Here is a 20,001-nt window from a genome sequence, read left to right on the forward strand (position 1 = left end):
GCTTCAGTTCAGGTTGTCAGAGATCAGTGCAGATAACAACCCAGCACATGCTGGGCACAGAAATCCAGTGGTGTTTACTAGCAGCGGGAGGTGTTATGTAGCTTATTTGCAAACCCAGTTGTTCGGGAAAACTTCCAGGGAAATGCAAAACCTATTGCTGAAGATCACCGGGCAACAGGATGTAGCTCCAAAAAGTTGTAAAGTGAAATCAATATGGGAAAAACAAAATGGAAACTGCAGCCTTCTGGTGTTGCATGAGGAAATACACTGTTCCTCACCTATGTGCCTGAGCTGGTCTCTCAAATGTACCACCTCCAAAGGTGGAGACTAAAAGCATCGCTAGAGTATGACACCTTTGGGTCACTGTTGGTGCAAACTTGATTTCTAAATGAATCTCAAACACCTCTTTCACCCTCTACAGATCAATCCAGCAATCAACCTTAATACATACTAAGAAACTTGGACACAGTACCAGAAGTAGGTCATAATTAAGCAAGGTAGCTTGTAAGAGCCTTACAGGTTGCCTAGAAACGACATTTGCAGAAGTGTTTAACCACATCTAAAAATAATTGTCCAGACAAATCAGAGACTAATGGGAGCATTACTGTAAAAAATGTCACCTCATGCCGACTAGGGGACAGAGCTCTTTGATCATCTGTGCTCTTCTTTCACAAAATGAGAGAAAACCATCCCCACCAAAGGAGAGTGGTTTACAGCACAGTGTGCCTACAGTGGCAGAGGTCTCTCATAACCTGCATGACATGGTATCAATTTTAGATAGTGCTTATGAAGTCATCCAGATAAATCATTGCTTAAAACTCATGGCATTGCACAGGAATGAACTGTAAGATAAACCCATCTTTATATTTATAGAGTAGTAATCATTCTCCATCTGTGCAGTTCCCAAACCTGTCAATAACACCAAGCAAGCGTAGCATATTGGAAAACAAAGCACAGATCAACTTCTGCAAGGCTTGCTCCAGCAGACAGGCTCCTACTGAATGGAGTGCAAGATACGCTATTTGCTTGTCCTGTGGAAAAATCGTAAAGAAACTGAAGCCTTCTACATACTGCAGGAATAGTTGTCTTGGTTGTACTCCCTGTAGAGTAGCTTTGCCAGACACTGGCCTTCAGTGCAGTAGATTTATCAGTACAGCTACAGGTCTTGAAGATGTGGATAAAATGCTTGGAAAGACCTCTCACCTTTCAGAAAACACCTGCAGAGCTTCAGTCACCAGCCTGTCAATCTTATGGCATCTCATTCAAAGCACAGAAAAGCTACTGGACAGAGCACAGGAAAGTTAATGGACTTGGAATCAGGGGAGATAATTGTATGACCCTTGGGATCTAGGCAGTGTGGGGACTGTCACAACGATGCTGAGAACAGCAAACCACTTCTGGTCTGTGTGGAAAGACTTGGAAGCCCATGTACTTCACAGGGCTCAAACACATCACCTCCCCTTCCTTCCTCCCTCTATCGCTTCTCAACAGTTTCTCCTCAAGAGAAACAACGATGCCAAACACCTTCCATTCATACCTCTAATTAAATTTTCATCTCTGCTTCAAGGCACGTGGGAATAAAAGGCTAACACTGAGCTCTCTACTTAGTCAATAACTGAAGAAGAAAAGCCTGGAAGCACCTACCAAAAGCAATACTGATGATGTCTCCTACCTCCATCCATTCAGCAGGGCCTCATTGTATCACTTGTTTATGTTATTCCTATTTCTAGAGCTAAAACTCACCTTTCCACCCAGTTCTTGTAGCTGGGGATATCCTTGGCGTAGAGAAGCTTGTTGGAGGGTGAGTCTTTGCCCAGACGGTGCTCTGAGGTCGAACAGGAGTCCATGAAAGTCTGAGCCACTACAGAGAGGCAGGCATCTGTGATGCTGTTCTTGTGGATGTCGAAGACAAACTGTGGGTTCTTGATCATGTTAACCCAGAACCGTAACGGCAGGCTGCAGGAGGGGTGGGAGGGGTGGAAAAAGGGAGTCAGTCAGTGCACACTTCACAGGCTTTGTTGTGTGAGGTTACAATGGTAAAGAGTGGATTGGAATCAAAGATCGTGATGTGGAGATAAGGATTCTGGGACAAGCTTTGATATACAATAAATTCCTCTCCTACAGGTCTCTAGGGATGGCAGTGGAGTCACCTCAGGAGTGGCTTTTATCCCTGTTATCCTTACAAGCCAGATTTTGTCAGTCTTAAAGTCAATGCCATCTTACTGAAATTGCACATAAATTAATGGGAGTATAACTGAGGTGATGAAAATGACTCCTATCTTCTCTATGCTAAGTTGCAATGTAAAGTTGCACCCGCTGGCTGCCTCATCAGACAAGGACAGGCATCGCATCCTCAAAATTTTGGTGAACATTTGTCACTGAGGGACTTGACTTTTAGCCCTCATAGCAGCCCCATGGGAGGAGAGGTATGTGGAGCTCCCAGGTTGAGACTAGGATTGCCAACGGCATGCAGCGTGTGATGTGGACACCGTGTATGCAGCTCAAGCCCAAGCCTGCATATGATCCCAGCACATTGGGCATGAAGCTGTCCTTACATGACAGGGAAAAACCTGTTGCCTCAAGGGAAAAAAGGAACTGGGAAACAAATATTGCAACCTTTGAAATGAAAATATATCTGCCCTAACCACGGAAATGTTATTCCAATTGCAATTGAAAGCCCTTTTTTCCTCTCCTTTTTCTCAAAAGAGCAGTTCATTTGTGTGAGATGCCCTGAGGTATCTACCTCCAGCCTTTGCCTCAAGCCTTTTTCTCAAGGCAAATGCATTCATATGATCGTGGCCTAGCAGCTGAGATGTCTCACTGATCACAGAGTCAAACTCGTGTCTATCTGTCAGGTAGACTGCTAAGTCTACCTTCAGTGTCTGCACCTTCCCAAGAGGAGGTTATTCTTCAGCTTACAAATTCACCTGATATTCAGGCTAAACTCCCCAGTTCCTTCCATTTACTCATTACCCTCATGTGTTCACAGCACCATAAAAAATTCATCTCTAAGTCCAACACATTTCGGGTAACAGCAGGAAGTTTAGCATGTCCTGACAGAGGGATAACACCACATTTTCCTAAACAACCGTGTGTTCTCCTGAACCAGCAAAATCACAGAACAAATGTGAGGAAAGCCCCACACAGGTGATCCTATCAGCCAAGATCAGGAGAAGTGGGAGATGCTGGCAATGAGACCTGATGGAGCTATGAGGGGGGAGCATTTTAGTCTGGGAATGGAGGTTCAACTGTTGGAGGACAAGGTGGATGAGTGAACCGTGTAGAACTTCTCCAGGTGTTTGGATGGTAAACACAGCCACAGTGAGGACGGGCAGAGTGCATGTATGTGTGTCTGAGTGTGTGTACGATTGTGGGGAGGGGCTGGGGAGATGATGTCCCTAGCTGGGAATAATGAAGCCCGTGATGTGACTATGAGTTAATTTAACCTGATTGAACAGATTTCTTCATACTGCCCCTTTTCCCACATACACACACACTCTGCCTTCCCCCCTCCCCCTTAAATAAACCTCCTGCTCATTTAGTCTGAGTGGCTGCAATCAGCCTTAGATTAGTGCCGCAGATAATGTTAATAATATGCTAATGTTTCATTAGTTGAAAGCCTCTTTGGTGCATGGGGTTTCTTTTTTTATGTCACTGCACTGTGACGATCTGCCATCAGCGTGGCTGGTAAAAGGAAAAAATGCATGAGCTGGGAGCCCCATGGCTCTCCTCTGCTGTTCCTTTTATAGTCCCTGTATTTGCACAGGAGAAGGGGAGGGAGCAATTCCCCAGGAGACTCTTTCCAACAGGGAGACTCAGCGGAGAGGAGCCGCAGAGATCTTTTCTCTCCACCGATCCTGGCTTTTCCCTGCTGTCCCATTACACGTACGAAGAGGGTCTCCTGCCTAGCAGCTAGAGCAGGGGGCCGATGTCAGGCTTTGTCACTTGCTCCAAAAGAGACTCACATCCAGCTCCAGACCCTTTAAGTGTTTAGTACCATTTGAGATGCTCTCCTGGCCTCCAGCTGCCAGCCCAGGAGAGTACAAGTCTCCTGTGGGTGCTGCACATCCCCTGAGGATGTCTAGGATACCTGAAAATAGCTCAGATGGTACTAGATGCCTATGTGTGGGCAAACAAATGGAGCTCTAGGCCCCCTCTGACTATAGTGGGAATTCAAACACCCAGTCTAGATGAAGACAGTGGTGCTGAATCCTCTCCTATGCCTCCCTAGATATTCCTATACGCCTGGGCACAGCAGCAGTTAAACACTTCACTATTCTTCCTCATGAGGTCTCTCAGAGATACTGCCATCCCCATGTAATACAGGGCAAACTGGGACCTGTTTAGCCAAAGCACTCCATCCTTGAAAGCAGCCTTTAGAATCTGGGATCTTCTGACCTCCCCAATTACTTGGGAAGACTGATCCTGGTTCTCTGAACCCCATGCCAGGCTCCCCAGCTTCCCCAGCAGCCAGATCCCAAACCACATGTTTCTCTACTCTCCTTCCAGTCTAGGACCTGTTGCTGGACTGTACTGGGGTGTCTCACTCACCAATTGCTCTTCCAGGTGTGTCGCACGTGGGGGTCATGGATGTTGTGCTTGTCAGCCTGCTCATCCAGGAAGTCGAACATGTATTTGATAGCCAGGGGAAGTGCACTGCCACGGTGAGCAGTGCTGAAGATGGTCTCAAAGAGGTCGTCTACAAATTTCTGGAGGGTGCCCTGTTGGGAGAAGGAAGGAAAGAAGAATGTGAGATACAAAGTGGGGAGAGGATGTTGAATTTCGGTACCCCACTGAAAACAGAGTATGTCTGTGGATCAGGCCCAGAAAGTGTGACTGAAAAGTGGGAGCCATCTAATATCTGTTAAATGTGACATGAGTTGGAAATTCCAATACAGATGTCTTTAAGCAGGCATGTGCATCTTCACAATATCTGCCTTATCTGGTTAGCAGACAGATGTAGCAGGTCAAGATACTGCCTGTCCTCTCTGTTGCTAGCACTCCCTGCCAGGAAGGGTGGCTGAGCTGTGGTGGGATACCTTGCCCCATCTCAGGTATATGGTGATGTGTTTTCACTGAGATTCCTCTCCTTTGCAGCCTATCCCCAACTGCTTTAGTACACACATGAGAAAAAATCTAGCCATTTTCTATGCTGGCTTTCATCCAGGGCCAATTCTTAAGCCGGGAGTAGATGACTGTAGAGCAGAGCAGAAGGTGTCATTGAGACAAATGGGATAAGAGTACCTGGAGAGAGATGGCTATTTTATATGTCTGAGTAGTATAATAAATAACACAAACTTCACCTTAACCTCCAAGAGGCCTCCTCATCTTTTACTACCCATTGGCATGGGACTGAGGCAAACCCTAGGAGCAATGCATGGATGTGTCAGGTACTGCTTTGCAGACCTCAGTAACGTCCACTGCAGAGACTACAGAAGTCTTCGTATGCTCCTCTGGGAGGAGAATCCCAGATCCTGTGCTTGGAGAACCACCCTGGACAAGCCGGTGAGGACAGTTGACCTTTATCAAGAAGGTGAAGAGCTGGAATATCAGAGGGCAACCAGGCTCAGAGAGGGGGTAGTTGAAAAGCTGTGATAACCAAATGATCTGCAGGCTGGGTTTTGGGGGGAACCAGGCAAGGCATGTTTTCCCTGCTGAATGGGAAGCTCTAGCCCACATTTGAACCTCTGCTCTGCCACTGGAGCTTCATAGGAATTTATATGTGAACAAACCATATGGCTGCTGAAATAACAAAAAGCAATCAAATCTCCAGCAAACGTTTCCTGATATGCAAAATTTCCTCTTCTGAAAAATAAACCCCTCCCCTTTCTCTGCAGACCCAGGAAAGAATTTCTCCTTACTAGAAACAAAGCACCCGGTTCCACCAGAGTGGCTCAAGTTTACATAGTGCTAACAAATACTTAATTAGAAATCTGGTGTCTCTTGCTGTTTCACCACTTGATTTATTCTTTGGGAAACAGAGGTACCTTTTGCTTGTGTGAACTCCTACTGGGTGAATAAAGCCCTGCAGCACGTCTGACTCAGAAAGGACCCCTGAGGGGAAATCTTGTTGGTCTGACATGGCAGATCTGCCCTCAGGTTCAGTTTCTGAAGGGAATTAGTTCTCTACATGCTCACCCACACAAACACAAAGAAAACCTCTGAGGCTTTTAGGCAAGGGACTCTAGGTCTCAGAGGTCAGGGATTTACCAGAATAAAAATTGTCAGTTTAACTAAGTATTCCCTGGGATTGCATTACCAGCAATTGCTCTCTCCCCTCTCCCTCCCTCAAATGGTTATGATGAGAAAAGAAAATTGCTCAGCCCAAGAGGGGAAACAATAAACCCCCAGCCTTTCTACTCTTTCTGTTGCTGTGCAAGTTATGCAGCTGCTTTCCTGCCGTCTCCTCAAAAAAAAAAAAAAAAAAAAAAAAAAAGCCCCAAGTGTTGAGTTTGTGATCCGGAACAGAAAGCAAAAGCAACTCAGTGGTGGGGTAGGGGACGTATCCCCAGACAGCGTAAATCAGCACCGGTCCAATGCTTGATGGTTTACACCAGCTGGGGCCTGAGCCCTGGGGAGTATTATTTTCTTTTTACATTGTGTGATCCATAAAAGCGTCTTGATGCCAGGGAGCTGGGCATGTACCAGGGGCTAAAGAAAAAGCCACTTTATCTCCAAATCCCACTGCAATGTAGACAGCCTGAGTGAGGCTGCAGAGAGTCAGACATCAGAGGCAAAATGAGTTGAGGAACAAATGTGCAGGTAAAGCTGTATAGGAGGACTTAAGCATGTGATGGAGACCTGTCTGATGGGCAAACTCAGACGGCGTTTGCATGAACACATGAAATTGTGTTTGTGCCTGTTAACACTCTGACAAGAAATGGTAATAGTTAAAATTTCAGAGAAAGGAGGAAGATGGAGCTGTCTGATGGCTGCTTGGTTTAACCCTGCTCAGAATGGGGTGAGATACACCTGAGTCACAGCTACCTTGCAGTTTCCACTTCTGGGATGCATTGAGCTAACTCTCATGTTAGAGAGGTTCAGGCACAGAGATGCTCTGCGCTGCAAGAGGAAAGCAGAACTGCACAGGGAGCTTGTCTCTGATTATACTGCCTTCCTCCCCACCCGCCCTAGTCCCTGCTGGGGTGCAAAAGAAGATCATTGCAGGCTCTTCATTAGTGCAGGCTTCTCCAAGGAGACCACCATCCACAGGGTGGAAGAGCAAATAGATGTAAACTCAGAAAACTGCTTTTGCCCACACTCCTGTAGAGCCTTTAGGGGTGAGTTAGGTGGAGGACAGTCTTGGTCAGAGATGAAAGAAGTTGAAAGGCCTGATATCTTTTGTCAACCCCAGAGCGAGCCAGCTGCAGCAAGAACTGGCCATCCCTTTCAAAGGGAAGGGACAGCATGGTGGTGAGTGACAGTGAGTTCTTTCTGTGCAGACAATGGCAATTAAGCTGCTTTCTGTGGCTGTCCCAGAGCCAAAGCCCACTGCAGTAAGTTTTAGACCTGTCAGCTTGAGTGATCTCCACTGTGCAAGTGTCCTCATGGTGCTTAATTCCCAATTACATTAAACACTCACATACTGCCCTACTACAGTTTTGCAGGGTCTGGCAGGCACCCATGCAGGATGATGGTTTCCAGCATTTTGGGGAATATGGATTGAGAAGATGGGATCTTACCAACTTCCCAACAAAGTCTTTGCCCTCTCTGCAGAGCCTTGCCATGGGCCAGATGTAATGTGTGAGACGTGTCTAGAGATTCAGCTCAGGATGTCTCTACTCTGCCCCCCCTAATCTGTATTTTCTCTTTGGAAACCCTGAGCTTTCCATGTCTCAGTGGGTATGAGCATCTTACTCTGCTTGCTTTCCTTGGAGCTGGCCACTTATTAGCTACCTCATGGTCAGCTGAAATCCCTGCCAAATTGTCAGCCCAAGAGTCTTTATGGGCCCAGGGGAAAGGCGAAGACGGACTTGTACCACAAAACTCAGAGTTTTGTAGCATAGCAGCTCATTTCAGACTGTAAAGCATGACACATCTTTGGAACCTTATCTGAGCACATTTACTCCCTGGCTCTTCATTTGATCAATTTTGGTACAAACTACAAGCCAGTATAATCAATAACCCCAGCACCTACCCCTGCGTTGACTCTCCACCAGTCTCATGGCCCTGGGTCCTTTACTCCTCATTGTTCTCCAATGTCCATTTTCTGACTCTGCTTTCTGAATTCAAGCTCCTTCCCTACATACTTGGAGCACTCCTCTTGCTCTATTTTCCTTCTGCTCTTCTTTCCTTATCCTGCTTCAGCATCCTTTGAGCAGCCTCTTATTTCTTGTAGGCATGAAGCTCCACTTCAGCCTTTAAAAAAAATTTCTCACCCTCTTCCCTTCCCCCACCATGTACCTTGGTGGCAAGTAGTCTTGTCAAGTAGATCTCAGAAACCATCTTGCTGCCCCGGTCACCCTCTTTTTGGTCACCATGCTCATGGTTCTTCACCAAGTGCCACATCTTGACTCCACTCTCAAGGTCAGGGGTGATCATGGGTGTGCGGGAACGGAGGCTGTCTGGGCTGCCTGTGTAACGGATCATGTTTTCTGCAAAGAGAGGTGCATGTGTCTCAGCCCTAGTAACACTTGTATTGGGATTAACAGGTTTCACGGGGGAAATATGCTAATGACATGCCACCTAATAGAAGTTTTTCATCAGTTCGGTCGCAGGTACCTCTCCCATTCAGTATACGGAGTGGATGCTCATACAGATTCTGGTGTGGGGCTGAGACAATCACAGCTGGTGAGTCCACCCTGGAGAGACGTTAGTTTGGTCTCCAAAGTAGGAAGGCTGTCGCAGTACTGCAATGACCCTGCTCTCACAAGCTCTGCATTTCCATATTAGTATTAAATATATTTCCATCAAAAAATTGATAACATTAGGCAACACAGGTATATCTTCTGGTGGAATTACAATGTGAGACAGAGAAGCCCCCAAAGCAGCTATATGGACCAGGCCTTAATATTATAGTATTATCTTATGACTGAGTGATTTGCTCAGCAAAGACAAGGGATGTCAGCCAAGCCAGACGTGATGTCAATGTCTACACCAGGGGTTCTCAACCTTTCCTTCACCACGGGCCCCCTTGGTGGCCACGGACCATCAAGACTTAACCCAAGATTTAAAGCACTAGAATGCATCAAATATTTAATTCCATTTTCTCATGAAGGGTCTTCAAATTGGGAGAGAAGGGGGAATAAGTTAATCTGTTAATGCACACACTCCTATTATATCTTTATTGCAATGATTCCATATGAATTTAAAATAACAGCATCAACACTCTTTTGCTCAATTGGCCCATTTTATGGTATTTTAATGTGCTAATTCTGAATTTGATGCCAAATTTTACATTAAAATTTGATGAAAAGTTTTTACAATTCTTCTCACCTCCCCCCTTGTTTGTCTGTGTTCAATCACCATATATTTTTGTTTATGGGTCCAGGGCCACCACTTGGAGGAACAGACTTCAGCCCTGTTGTGGCCCTAAAGAGGGCCATTGAGTTAGGAAAATGTCTTTAAGAGAAAAACCACCTAGTTAAAGTGAGTGCCACCAACCACACTAGCACCAAATATACCACCGTGTCAGGGCAGGCGTGGGGGGGGGGGGCTTGAGTATGAGAGGAGCATTGAGGGGAGGGGGCTGTGGGAAAAGGAAGCGCAGTGCTTGCCATGAGCCAGACCAAATGTTTCCAGGCTGGACATTCCCCACTCCTGCCTTAAGCCTTCGCGGACCTCCTGTGATGACATTGCAGCCCCCCAGGTGTCCATGGACCACAGGTTGAGAACCACTGGTCTACACTGTTACATTAAATGAGGCTCAAACATCAACTTTCAGTTACCTGTGCTCTTTGCCTCTTATGTTCCCTGGCAAAGCTTTGGCCTGGGACAACTAGAACTGTCAGTGTCAGATACTGCCTAGGACTGGTTCAGGGGATAGTACCAGCTACTCATGGTAACCAGTATGGTTAAGTACAACTTGTTTTACCTGTATAGATGTTAGCCATACCATGCCATGATGCTTGACATTATGGCCAGAGAACAGGCCATGGCCTTCTCACATAGTAATATTGATGTAGCAAACATGACCTCTTGTCTAGTTCTCCATCCCCAGACTTAGGAGAAGCTGCCTTCCCTCCCTCCTTTGGCATCAAACCAATCTAGTAATTCCTGCCCAGCCATCCTCTTCACTTCCTGCTCCAAAATCTTGTTTTGACAGAAAGTAAACCAGAACCCCAGGTGGGCCCACACAAATTTCCTCTCCAAGGACACCTTTAGTCTCCAAATTTTACCTCCTTTTGCCTCTGAGTGATGGCATGAGGCACACCCCTCTCCCTGACCTTCCAGCAATGCTGCAGATAGTCTTTTCCAACCATAATTAACAGAAGAGTGTTGCACCTTTCTGTAGTAAGATCTGAATCACCTCATTAATTCATTACCAATCTCTACATATTAATTATCAGACCAAATATACTTTTTCTCTCTGGATGCTGTTTTCTTAATTGCAATTAACAATCACTTCTGACCCACCACATCTTCTCCTCCCCCTGCATTCTTCCCCATTCCCTTCTGAAAAATCAAATGGCAAAAGAATTAAAGAAATCCAACAGAAATTACCCCCCCTCTAGTCTTCCTTTTCAAAGGTCACTGTGTCTTTCAGTAATTGCAACAACATGGCAAAGCGGATGAATATTAATAAGGTCTGGTGGATTGCTTATGTCCTTGGAGAAAGAGGAAGGGGAATCCTCTGGACACTGAGTAACTGTACTTTCCCTCAAGCTAAAGGGAGTAAGAAGGATTGGAGATGCTTTCATAAATTAAAAAATAATAATAAACTGATATGACAGCTGCATCCAGGTTGGAGGGTGGTTTTGCAGCACTCTGGTTGCACATTAGAGATGTTTTGCTTTGCTGTCCAGTATCACCATAATGAGACACATCCTGGGCTGCAATTCTAGCACAGGGGAGAAAGGTGTGTGATGGTGTGAGTGAGACTCAGGAGGTCTCTGTTTGGCTCTACAGAAGAATTTCCACCTGGTCTCTATTTCACAGCTGTCTCACTCTCAGCTGTCTCATGGGTAAAGTGGGAACAACAATCCACTGCCTTGAGATATAGTGATGTAAGAGCTCAGTTAGCCATTCTTATTATTATTCCAGGTGCAGATTCCCTTGGGATAATAAGATAGCTGGGTGGGACGCACATCATCCACACTGAGATGTAACTGTAGACAGGCTATGCCCTATGTAGATTGAGGTTCCTCATCTGTGCGACAGATTTGTCTTCACAACAGACCATGCTCCAAGGACTTTGCCAACCAGAACAACCGAGCCCATACAGTGCACAGTGCTTCTCCCTGTGTAAACTGTAAGAGTAAGATTCAGTGATCTAAAGTGTAGGCAGGTAATTATATAGGCTCCTCCTTTCATTAATGAGGGAGGAGAACTACTTCCCAAGAGCAATTCCAACCACTTGGATCAACAGCTTGGACCAGATGCTAAAGTTTTAGATGGCTAAATCCTCTCCTCTTGCCAGCACTCAAACGATCTTATCAACTAGTCATCTGCCTATCATTCTCTCTGCTGGTGCTCAGTGTCTTGTAACCACCATGACATTTGAGATCTCTTCTCCAGTGCTCTCTCAATCCATATCAACACACACATCCTTACCATACTTGCTGGCTGACGTCCGGGAGACTGTGGAGTTGTTGACTGCGTTGTAGGCAGTGACTTGCTTGGAGACTAAAGCTACCACAGATCCATCTGGCACCTGTAGAGGAAAAGGTACTTTGTCAATAAGCTTCTGAAAACTGGATGAGGAGCATGCCAATGACAGCAGAAATTCAAACAGCAGAAACTGAGCCATAAACCGGTGTCACTGTAGTCAGGACAGTAGTTTTGGCCCGAAGCTACAAATGTCTTCTTCAGTGGGTCTATTAACAAAAAATGGACAAAATCTCCTCTTACACCACTAGAAGCCTGCACGTGGGCAATAGGACAACTGATGACAAAGCAGACTCTGCTCCATTCAGGTCGTGATTCAAAGCCCAGTGATGACAATGCGATTTTTTAATAACTTTGCATTAACCTCAGTGAAGCTGACAGTAGGTTCTTCACAAGGAAGCTCGTATGTGGATCAGGAGCCTGAGGAGAATAAAATCATCTGAGCTACTTCAAACATCAAGGATGGGATGTCCCGCAAGGATTTCTGTGTCAGAGCATCTTAGACAGGGGAAAGCAGTGGATTTGGAGTGGCTATGCTTCAGGATGTCATGGGACAGTGTTTCAACAGACAACAGAGCTTTCTGAAATGAGCCAGACTTTCCATTTCTACAGCTAGGTGATTCATGTGGGTCCCATATCAGAAATGTTAACAAGCTAGTGGCTCAGAGGAGCCATATCAGGAATATCTGTGATAAATAAGACATCATAAAAAGGAGATGGGTGAAAAAAAACCTGCTAACAACGTCTAACTCTTGTCTGTGTAATAATAATAATTAGCACTTGCATAGAGTTTTTCATCTTCAAAGCACTGCAGAGGCTAATTAAATAGCCCCTCAGCAATCATGGAAGGCAATTATTGGCTCTTTGTAGTTTTAGCCCCATGTTACAGATGGAGAAACTGAGGCAACAGGAATACCAGTGTCTGTCCCAGCATGCTCCATGTCTGCCCTCAGGATAGCCAGGGTAAATGATGTAGAGCTGGACACCCTGGCAGCTGAGACCTGTTCTGCCCCCGCTCATTCATATAGCCAGGAGCTCATTGCCTGAAGCAAACAACTGGAAAAAGCACAGAAGGGAAAGAAAATTATGCCTGAATTGTTGGTGAAATAAAATAGAAAACAACCCCACTACCCCTGAAAAAATTGTTTCTGGAGTCAGTCAGCAATGCTTCAGTCAATCTAAAGTGAAAAGTTTTGTTTCCTTTTCAAATTATTGTTTGCTGCCTCCTCAGGTCAGCTCTTAAATGAAAAAAAAATCTTGTTATGAAACATAGATTGCTAAGGTGTGATTGAGGAAATGATAAAATTGTCAGCATCGGATTAAACCTAACGAGGTGCTTTTTTTTTTTTTTTCTTTTGGCAAGAAGGGGAATGAGTAGGGGGAGCTTTTGACCAAAACTCAATTTTTTTATGAAATCTATCCCTTGTGTAAGATATTTTTGGACATCTTTATCCCTCTTTTATGGATCTCAAGGTCATGCAGAGATGGATGTTGACAGGATGGATGTACTCAACACAGGGCTCTGCCCAGTTATTGCCCACTCAACTGTTGTTTATCTCTGCATCTTAGAGAATAATACTTTGCACTTCTCCTTTTCATTTTCGTAGCTGATCTACCTTCGACCCATCCTCTCACACAGTTACCTGATAGTGTGCCAGTGTGTTGAGTCTCTTCCAGTCATTCTCTATCTTGGTTGTGATGTCTTCATCCTGAAGGATCATTCTGGCCCCACTTGCTTGCCGCCACTCTGCAAGGAAAATGGGGACATTGAACCCTGATGTGCAGAGCTTCCAAGGTAGGGGGTAGAGCCCTGGAAATCCTGTGTCCGTAACCCATGTGATCACACAGGTGAAGGCTGCACCCTTGTAGCAGCATGTCAGTCATTGCCAGTATGCTCTGGAAGATGCCTCCAACCACGTACAACATACAAATGCACAAATGTCCTGAGTCCTCTTGCCAGAGGGAAAGAGAAGACAGATGAACCATGAAAGGTTCAGGGAAATTGTTCAGGAAAGTATGCAGAAATCACAGTCATATGGCAAAGTTTAGAGTCACGTCCTAGGTTATCCAGACTGGTTTCTTGATGAAATGATATAGCTATCACAGAACAACTTTTGCATAGGAAATACCCACCCCTTTAAAGAGTGACACCATATCAACATAGAGCACTTGCCTACAGAGATGAGAGGTCCAAGGCACAGCTGCACACAGTGGTGAGGTCTATACAGATAAATAAAACAATGACCAGAGACCTGTTGATCCATTGGCAGAGCTGAACAGAGCAAAGTCTGGTGCTTAGCACCCTGGTTATTCACACTCCTTAACTCTTGGCTGACACCCTGGCTCTGTTCTTGCTCCAATGTGGCTTTTTCCAAGACCAGCCTGTCCTTGCCTATGTTAGCCATCATCATGGAACAGGAGCAAATGAATGTGTCAGGGATAGAACTTCATCTCTGGAGGTCTTCTTTAGCAGCATGGACAAAGCCTTTATTGATACCTGAGATATGTCTAACTGCCAAGACCTAGCCACAGAGAGGGCTCCCCTGGGCAGAGCAGTGTCTTGTTCAGCACAGCACTAGACCCTCTACTGGGTTCAGTTCATCTCCATTAGTGCTTGCACAATACTTCTTGCTACTCAAATCCAGAAGTGATGGAGAGCAGGAAGCCCTTAGCTTTGGGCACAATAGAGGCACAACAGGGAGAAGAGCCAGAAATAGAAACAACACCCTGCTCTGTGTAGCTCTACCAGCTTTCAGCAGCAAGCCTGTGGGCAGAAAGGCTCCAGCTTCTGACCACATCCAGTTCTCCAGCCTCCACCCCAAAATGCTCAATGTTTTTCTCCTTCTGCAGAACTGGAGCACCCCATCACTTCTTAGGGTACCACCTTTTGCTCAAATCTTGAAGAATGCTCCATGTGGAGAATCGTCAGAGCTTTCCCCACAGAGGGCTCACAGACTTCCCTGTAGGCAAGGAACACATAAACACAGACAAAAGGAGACAAATGTAATATCATCTGATGACACCAGAGAAAGCTGTGGCTTAACCACAGACAACCTGGAGCATCCAAAGCTTCCTCTTTGGTTGTTATGTCTCAGTCACAGTGACCCAGCCACATACGGTTTAGCCAGAGCCAAAGCAGAAAGTCTATTCTTTTGAGTGAGTTAATTAAAACGAACTCTTGGATATGAAGACATCACCTGCCACCCCTGCTTATTTCTCCTAATATAAAAATGCAAGTACCATTGCAAATTTCTTTTGGTTTCAGCAGTTTTCTTATCACATAATTAAAATCTATTGGGAAAGCTGCCCTTGCCTTTATTATTCATTTAAATTAGCAGGAAGAGGTCAGCTGCTGTGTTTATTGCTGGGTGGTACTTTGGATGGAGATACTCAGAGAGTAAGCAAAGGTTACGTTGGCTAAGCACTGATCCTGAACTGCCCTTCATTTACTCCAGATCCTTAGATCCTCACCTACATTATTGTTGTGATGTCCGAGGATGATGCTTTCTGTTCATTCCCACCTGGACTGGATTCCTGGAAGATAAATCATCCCAGACATTGCTTGGAAGAGCGCAAAATGCTGAAGTTTGTGCTGCACTGGGAAACAGTGCCCCACAGAGTGCCGAAGCCAATCTGACTGTCACAGAGTGTGTCTCTTATGTGCCTTCCTCATGGACTCTTGGGGACAGTGTCTCTTTGACCTCTCTTCTTCAGGGCTCTGCATATTCCTGTGGTCTTCGTCTCTCCTGACTCATCTTTGGGGAGAGACACACACACTCACATAGTGTTTCAGGAGGGATGCCCAGGTTCTTACTGTTGCACTTGGCTCTGGTATGAAGGGTAGGCACAGCTTTCCTCATTCTGTGATTTATTTATATTCAAGAGCTGGACAAGGTCCTCAGAGCAGCAGAAGCTTTCCCTCTGCTCCAGGGGAGCTGGGGACATCATGGGTTGTCCCCTCAAGCCCTCTGTGCTCCTGCACAGACACAGGAGATGATTGCCAAGCCCTTCCCCTTGGCCTTCCTGCAGAAAGGTGACATGCGAGGAAGAGGAAGGGCCAGTCCAACTCCACACAAGACCCACTCGTGAGCAATACAAGGAGGAAAACACCCTGCAGGGCAGGTTTGGAGCATCTGACTTCAGTTTTGTAGCCTGTTTGCCCTGACTAAAGACAAATCACTTGATCATGCATCTGAGCAATAATAGGGAAAGGACCCCCAGCTGTGGTCCCCCAACACTTCCTAGTCTCAGAGGAGCACTGCACACTCCCCTTCTCCATGAGTGCCAGCTGAGGTGGTCACACACTGATCTGCAAGAAAATGCAATGGCTGGGAGCAAGGGAATGGGAAGGGAGGGTGGAAAGGAGGAAAAGTTGACCCTGACATCCATATTCAGAGCATTAAGTGAAAACTGTTAGCTTTGTCCTCGCTGGCAACACCCCAACCCCTCTCTCATCAGATCTGTGTGCTCCTCTGCAAGCCGGCACAAAGAAGAGACATACTCCAATCCAATTTGTTACACATCCACCTTCTGGAGAGAGGGAGGGAGAAGGGGAGGGAGGTAAAAAATCCCATTATCTTTATCAAGCCTTCCTATCGGGAGCAGCGGTAAATGCAAACTCAGGAGACAGCTGCTGTGAAGCCTTTATATTTCATTCAGCAGATAGTGTATCTTTTTATTGCATGCAGGAATTACTTCTTTTTTCTTCTTTTTCCTTTTTTTAAGAAACAACCTTTCTGTTCAACTTGACTGGGAAAAAGGAAATTCCAGGGGCCTTTGACAAAGAGATGCTTCTTTGAACTGTAGCAATGCCTGGCTGGAGAATGACTCTATGGGGAGATGGGAGATGGGGAGATGTCCTCCTGCACCTCAGATCCTCTAGAAAATATTACACCTCCCTCGTGCCTTTTCTCTGATCTGGGTCACCCTGAAGACGCCCATTGAACAAGGGAGAAAATGTCGCAGAGAGAACATTTTTCAGGGGCAATTGAAATATCCAGGTGGACGGAAGACCTGCCAGCTCACTCCAAGTGCCTTCATTTGAGCTAGCTATCATCAGTTACACCATCCTTTACAGGCACTTCTAGGTCATGGTGCACACAATCCATTTCAGTCAACTGTTCATGCCATATACTGTGCTTCCCACCCTTTTCCTAAAGACCCTAAGTCTCCCATGAAGGGCTGTGAAATGGTTTGTGGCTGACTGTGCACCGCAACAGCATTTGGAACAAACGCATGTGGCTTACCCAGGCTTGATGCTCATTTCTCAGTTACTTGTGCTCATGAGAAGTCTGAAGAGCTGGGGGTCTACTTTTAGTCTTACGAGTATTTTTTCACTTCCCAATAATTTCCACGTTAGAGACAGACTGGCACAGGAAACAGGAGAATGTCTGTATGCTGAAGGCACCAGAACAACCAGGTGGGTAGCAAACCAAAATAGGTAAATGTCTAGTATGTGATGACCTCTAGGAAGAGAGGAGAAACTCAGTTCTGCTTCTGGGGTGGAGAAAGGACTGCCGTGGTTGGGGGAAAAAAGTTCATATCAGAACACGTAGATGGAAGATGCCTGGCAAATATTTCATCTTGTATATGCAACCTGTGTGCCTTACGATTTATGTACTAGAGTTAGACCCAGTTTAAATGGCTCCTAAAGGTTGAACCCCACGTCCCAGTACTGCATTGTTGGTGGGGCAGTGAAAGCTTGCTTGACATGGTTCACAATAAGCCTCAGACAATATCATTGACTGCAAGGCAGTCAACCTAGTAGCTCCTATCATCTCAGCAGTCCCTTTCAAAAAGCAACTGAAACATGGGGAAGAGTGAATGCCTCAGCATGAAACCAAATTCCTGTTTTGTGATCCTCACACCCTAATGCTTTCCCAAAGATGGGGTATTTTATTTATGGTGAGGGCTTTAAAAAATAATAACAAAAAAAAATAGCCACTGTAGAAAGAAGTCTTTACTCAGAGGGCTGCAATTTGGGTTTTGGACTAAAATGTAACCTCAGGGTGTCCAGAATAAGTGCTTTCAGCTGACAACCCCCTCCATGAGTTGTCTGGGTAACTACAAAACATTATGACATTTGCGACACATACAAGTCACTCTGCCTGCAGCTACCCTGCATTTAACAACTCAGAATAACTCATTAGCTTGTTTGCTTTCTTCCATGTGAGCAGTGTGGCCTTACTATAGACAGAAAGCCCAGAAAATTGTAAAGGTAATAGAAAATGGTGTTGCTGTTTAGAAAACCATAGATTTCAAGGCCAGATTACAATCATCTGCTCTGACCTACTGTTTAGCATGGACTGGCGGGGCTGATCCAGCCGCCTTCACAGTTCTGAGCATTCAGCCTGGGGCAGGTTGACCCTGAAAGCTGCTTCCTAATGGCTAGCAGTGCTTTCTGCTCTCCCCTTGACGCCTCTGCTGTCACCGAAGGATGCCAGGTGCCAACAAACATCTTTTCCTGCAGAGAGGCTGGGCTGGAGCTGTGGCTGGACATGCATATCCTCTTGTTCCTGCTTCACCCATGCCAGCCCTGCTCCTCCCACCTTGTTAGCTGCTGTGCTAAAGGATCCTGCAACTATATTGCTGCTGGCAAGACTCTTCTACTAGATGAAGGTTTTTTGTGTTTTGTTTTGGGTTGTTTTTCCCCAACTGCATCATCAATGCTATTGGCCAAACAGCTGCTCATTAAGCAGTCTCCTGTCAGTATGGACAAGTCTGTCCTCGGAGGGGTGTACACGCTCATAAACACCTTCTGGAACTTGCTGGTCCTCAGCACCACTCCACATTTCTTAAAACAGTAACAGTCCTGGATGCAACATTGTCAGGCTCCGGCTGGGACCCCGCACACACACACACTTCTTTATCTGACAGTTGTCAGAGCTACAGTAAAATATGTGGACTCCAATTTATCCCTGGCATTTGCAATGTGCAGGTAGAATTCCTGCCTACCATTATGGATGCATCATTCATCCCCACAGCAGTACAAACTACTTTCCACTCACACCCAGTCTAAGATCCGAATGTAGTGAGCTCTGTGGCCACCATCCAGCACCGGACGGGTCAAGAGATCTGGCTGTAAACCCCACTCCTCCAGTCTCCTGTGTCCTGGCACCCTGCGCTATCTGCCCTCATGCTCACCCTAGCCCTCACCATTCCTCTGCTGACTCATAGCAGCTCCAGAATCATCTTGGGTCCTTCCTTGATGGCGTATACGATCTGTTCTTTACTGCTGTTGGTTTTGACAGCTTGTTTTGTTGTTCTAACTGCCTTTCATGAGCAGGAATCTTGCTGCAATTTCTGTCAGGAATCCCCTCCTCCCCTACACATACACACACACATATAGACACTTAACTTTAATCCCTGACCTCTCATTCCTGCCTCCATTATTGCTGTGAATTGTTTCTTGGCATCAGTCCACTCCTCCTCCTTTTGGTTCCTCTTCTACTTTGCTGGGTTTTATAGACTCCATCATTTTCCACTCAAGTCTCTTTCACTGAAGGTCACTGAGGGCACATTCTGGCAGATACAGCCACAATGCAGTCCCCAGCTCCCTACCAGACACCTCAGCAATGCCCTGAGGAGATTTTTCTACATGCTTTCATAGTAGCCTCCAGGTGCCTCTGGACTCCAATTTCAGACATCTCATTCCTCCCAGCATCCTTGTTTCAGATTTTTGGCAGAAATTGATTTTGGCCTCAGAGGCACCCCAGCACCAGGGGTGTACAGCTCCCAGTGTGCCCCAGAGCTCGACAGCACAACTGCCTAGAAATGCAAGTGAAGCTGGTGCTGCTCTTTCCACCCTCCAAACAGAGTAATGCACAAAGGAGCAAACCACTGAGAAAAAAAAGCATGAATTCATAAACAGAAGGACTAATTTTTCCTTAAGACCTCCTAGTTCTCTACAGAAAGGAAACCTCAGAACAGCAGCTCCCAGCCCTGCTGTCAGTGGTGGGGTGCTGGCAGGAGAGGGAAGCAGTCAGGGGTGAGATGGATGCAGAACACTGAACGAAGGATGCTTCATCCCCTTTCCTGTGCCTGCACAATGAGCAATTAATACTGCTTGGGCTGTGACTATCTCAGCAAGAAGATATATATAATCCAAATCCTCACTATTCAGAGAAGAGCTAGGAATAAATCTCTGCAGCCTGAACACTGCTGACAACATCACCCTGGGCATTTGGTACTCTTTTCCCAGGGGTCTTTGACAGCAAGAATAGCCCCAGTCATGTC

At 45.9% G+C, this 20,001-nt stretch overlaps 1 protein-coding gene across 1 annotated transcript in view; it reads right to left on the bottom strand.

Annotated features, from left to right (window-relative positions):
- PLXNA4 (plexin A4) overlaps positions 1 to 20,001 on the bottom strand; it is a 429,072-nt gene that overhangs the window by 15,995 nt on the left and 393,076 nt on the right. The window contains exons 25-29 of the mRNA XM_074828081.1: positions 13,410 to 13,513; positions 11,713 to 11,812; positions 8,404 to 8,594; positions 4,552 to 4,721; positions 1,744 to 1,956 (exon numbers count right to left, since the gene is read on the bottom strand). Coding sequence (XP_074684182.1) covers positions 1,744 to 1,956; positions 4,552 to 4,721; positions 8,404 to 8,594; positions 11,713 to 11,812; positions 13,410 to 13,513 — 778 coding nt within the window. The remainder of the gene's footprint in view (positions 1 to 1,743; positions 1,957 to 4,551; positions 4,722 to 8,403; positions 8,595 to 11,712; positions 11,813 to 13,409; positions 13,514 to 20,001) is intronic.

This window comes from Strix aluco, chromosome 5 (assembly GCF_031877795.1).
Source record: "Strix aluco isolate bStrAlu1 chromosome 5, bStrAlu1.hap1, whole genome shotgun sequence".
NCBI classification, from domain to species: Eukaryota; Metazoa; Chordata; class Aves; order Strigiformes; family Strigidae; genus Strix; species Strix aluco.